Source organism: Lactuca serriola, chromosome 4, assembly GCF_051521515.1.
Source record: "Lactuca serriola cultivar US96UC23 chromosome 4, Lser_US96UC23_V15, whole genome shotgun sequence".
Taxonomy (NCBI): domain Eukaryota; kingdom Viridiplantae; phylum Streptophyta; class Magnoliopsida; order Asterales; family Asteraceae; genus Lactuca; species Lactuca serriola.
In genome coordinates this window covers 217,328,059-217,330,657 of record NC_136411.1, presented here as the reverse complement: position 1 = coordinate 217,330,657, position 2,599 = coordinate 217,328,059, and the positions used below count along the sequence as shown (strand labels likewise).

General features: G+C 35.7%; 1 protein-coding gene across 1 annotated transcript; it reads left to right on the top strand.

Moving 5' to 3' along the window:
* Nucleotides 1–424: 424 nt before the first annotated feature.
* On the top strand, nucleotides 425–1,811 carry LOC145099184 (uncharacterized). Its single transcript, XM_079036776.1, has 2 exons — nucleotides 425–1,013; nucleotides 1,294–1,811. Exons 1-2 carry the CDS (start codon nucleotides 425–427, stop codon nucleotides 1,809–1,811), a joined length of 1,107 nt encoding a protein of 368 aa, XP_078892902.1.
* Nucleotides 1,812–2,599: the final 788 nt, after the last annotated feature.

Genomic DNA, 2,599 nt, shown 5'->3' with positions numbered 1-2,599 from the left:
CTGATCTTTTGTATTTTATATATATAATATTAAATCTCTTGTTTGCATTATACTAGATATTATTAATCAAAATTAAAGGAATATAAACTTTATTCGGAGTTAGTACCATGTGAACAATTGTGTTCTTTTGTTATTATATCGCATAGTTTCTACTTTGTGTAATCTTAACAATGCCTTGCACATATTAGATTTGTGTAAAATTAAATGTGAAAATAAAATGCAATTCTTTAATTGTAAATTATTTATTAAATAATTTTCATGTTGTTAATTATTGTCAGAATGTTAGAATATTCTAGTAAAATAAATCATTTGTTTATATCATAGTTTTATTGTTTTAATAAAAATATATTTTATGTTTTGACGCAGTTGAAATGAAGAAATTACAAAATCATGGGAAAAACGAGTTTTGATCCTAAAAGAGAGAATGTTGAACAACTTCTATCATCGAAAATATATAAAGGCAACAAAAAGTCATACTTCAAAACAGATAAAGGCAAAACGGTATTGGGATATTCTTCAGGATGATATTTTTGATTTGGTGTCTCACTTTTACATGCATTCTTCTATTCCTAAGGGTTGTAATGCTTCCTTTTTCACTATGATTCCTAAAGTGAGAGATCTGAAGGTTGTCAAAGATTTTAGACCTATTAGTTTGATTGGTTGCCAATACAAAATTATTGACAAACTTCTTGCTAATAGGCTGGCGGAGGTTATTGGTAGTCTGGTTAGTGTGGAGCAATCTGCTTTTATAAAAGGCAGACAGATTTTAGATGGTCCTTTTCTTCTTAATGAAGTTGTTTCTTGGAGTAGAGCATCTAAAAACCCTCTTTTGATCTTTAAAGTGGATTTTGAGAAAGCTTATGATTGTTTATCTTGGGAATACCTACTGGAAACCATGCAAATTATGGGGTTTGGTCCCATGTGGTGTAACTGGATTTTGGAGATGTTGTCATCTGCCACAGTATCGGTCCTAGTGAACGGTTCTCCTTCTCGAGAATTCCATATGTTTAGAGGTCTGAGACAGGGGGACCCCCTGTCCCCTTTTTTTTTGTTTTGGCTATGGAGGGTTTGCATGTGGCTCTGTCTCGGGCATAATTGTCTAATACTTACAGGGGAATCACAATTGGAGGAATTGATATTTCTCATCTTTTTTACGCTGACGATGTTGTTCTTATGGCAGAGTGGAATCAGGAAAATGCCCTTCATATTGTCCGAATCCTTAGATGTTTTTTTTGGCTTCGGGGTTGAAAATTAATCTCCATAAAAGTAAGCTATACGGTGTGGGGGTGACAGCTAATCAAGTATCTTATTTGGTTAATTGTATGGGTTGTTCTTCGAGTTCGCTTCCTTTTATTCATTTGGGTGTTCCGATTGGTCAGAATATGTCTAGAATTGATTCTTGGGGTTCTATTATTGATTCTTTCCAAAAACATTTGGCGGTCTGGAAAGCTAAAACCCTTTCATTTGGGGGTCGAATGACTCTTGTTAGAGCTGTTTTGGGATCTATTGGTAGCTATTTGATGTCTATTTATCCGGTTCCACTAACGGTGATAAATCAGCTGGAGAGCTTAAGGTCTTCGTTTTTTGGGGGGGCTGAGTTGGATGAGCGTCGTATGCATTGGATTAAATGGGATAAAGTGCTGGCTCCCACTGATGTTGGTGGTTTGGGGATTGGTAGTCTTTTTGCCTTTAATAGGGCTTTATTATTACGTTGGAAGTGGCATTTCTTCCATAACCCAAATTTATTATGGGTTAGGGTGGTCAAAATCTTATATGGTTTGGGTGAGGTCACAAATCCGATGATTTCGTAGAGATTATTGACGGGTCCTTGGAGGTATATTACAATGATTTTGGATAATCTAAAAGACCGGGGTTTTGATTTCCATAGTTTAGCTCCTATTCGGATTGGTGATGGGGCTAGTACTTCTTTTTGGCATGATACTTGGAAGGGTGATAGTCCACTAGCTATTTCCTTTCATAGAATTTTTGCTTTAGATATTAATCGTTCAGCCAATGTAAGGGATCGTTTTTTAATTGGATGGAACACGGAAGATCTAAGACGTTTGCCCAGAGGTGGGATAGAACAAGTTCAATGGGATTCTTTTTTGGAGGAGATGCAGAATGTACAACTTCAGCAAGTCCCAGATAAGTTGGGTTGGTCTCTTGATAGTTCTGACTCTTACTCTGTTTCGTTGGCTCGTCATGCTTTGGATAGTGGTCTAGTTAATTCAGGGGATATGGCTACTAGATGGAATAATTGGGTTCCTATTAAACTCAATATTCTTATATGGAGGATTCAGTTGTCTAGTATTCCAACAATGGAGAGATTATTTAGGAGAGGTATTATGGTTCCTTCTATTATGTGCCATATTTGTTTGGATGAAGTAGAGACCATTGAGCATATTTTTACTATAACGACCGAAAAATTTCAACCAATTTAAACTTTTCAAAAACAACCCGATTTCATTAAATTATTACAAAAAGGTTTTCAATACAATTCATTTAGAGTGTTCCCAGAATCACATCACAACATAAACATGCGGAGCGGTACGATTACGCCTTTGCCTTGCCACAGTCTCCTGAAGAACCTAAAAACCAT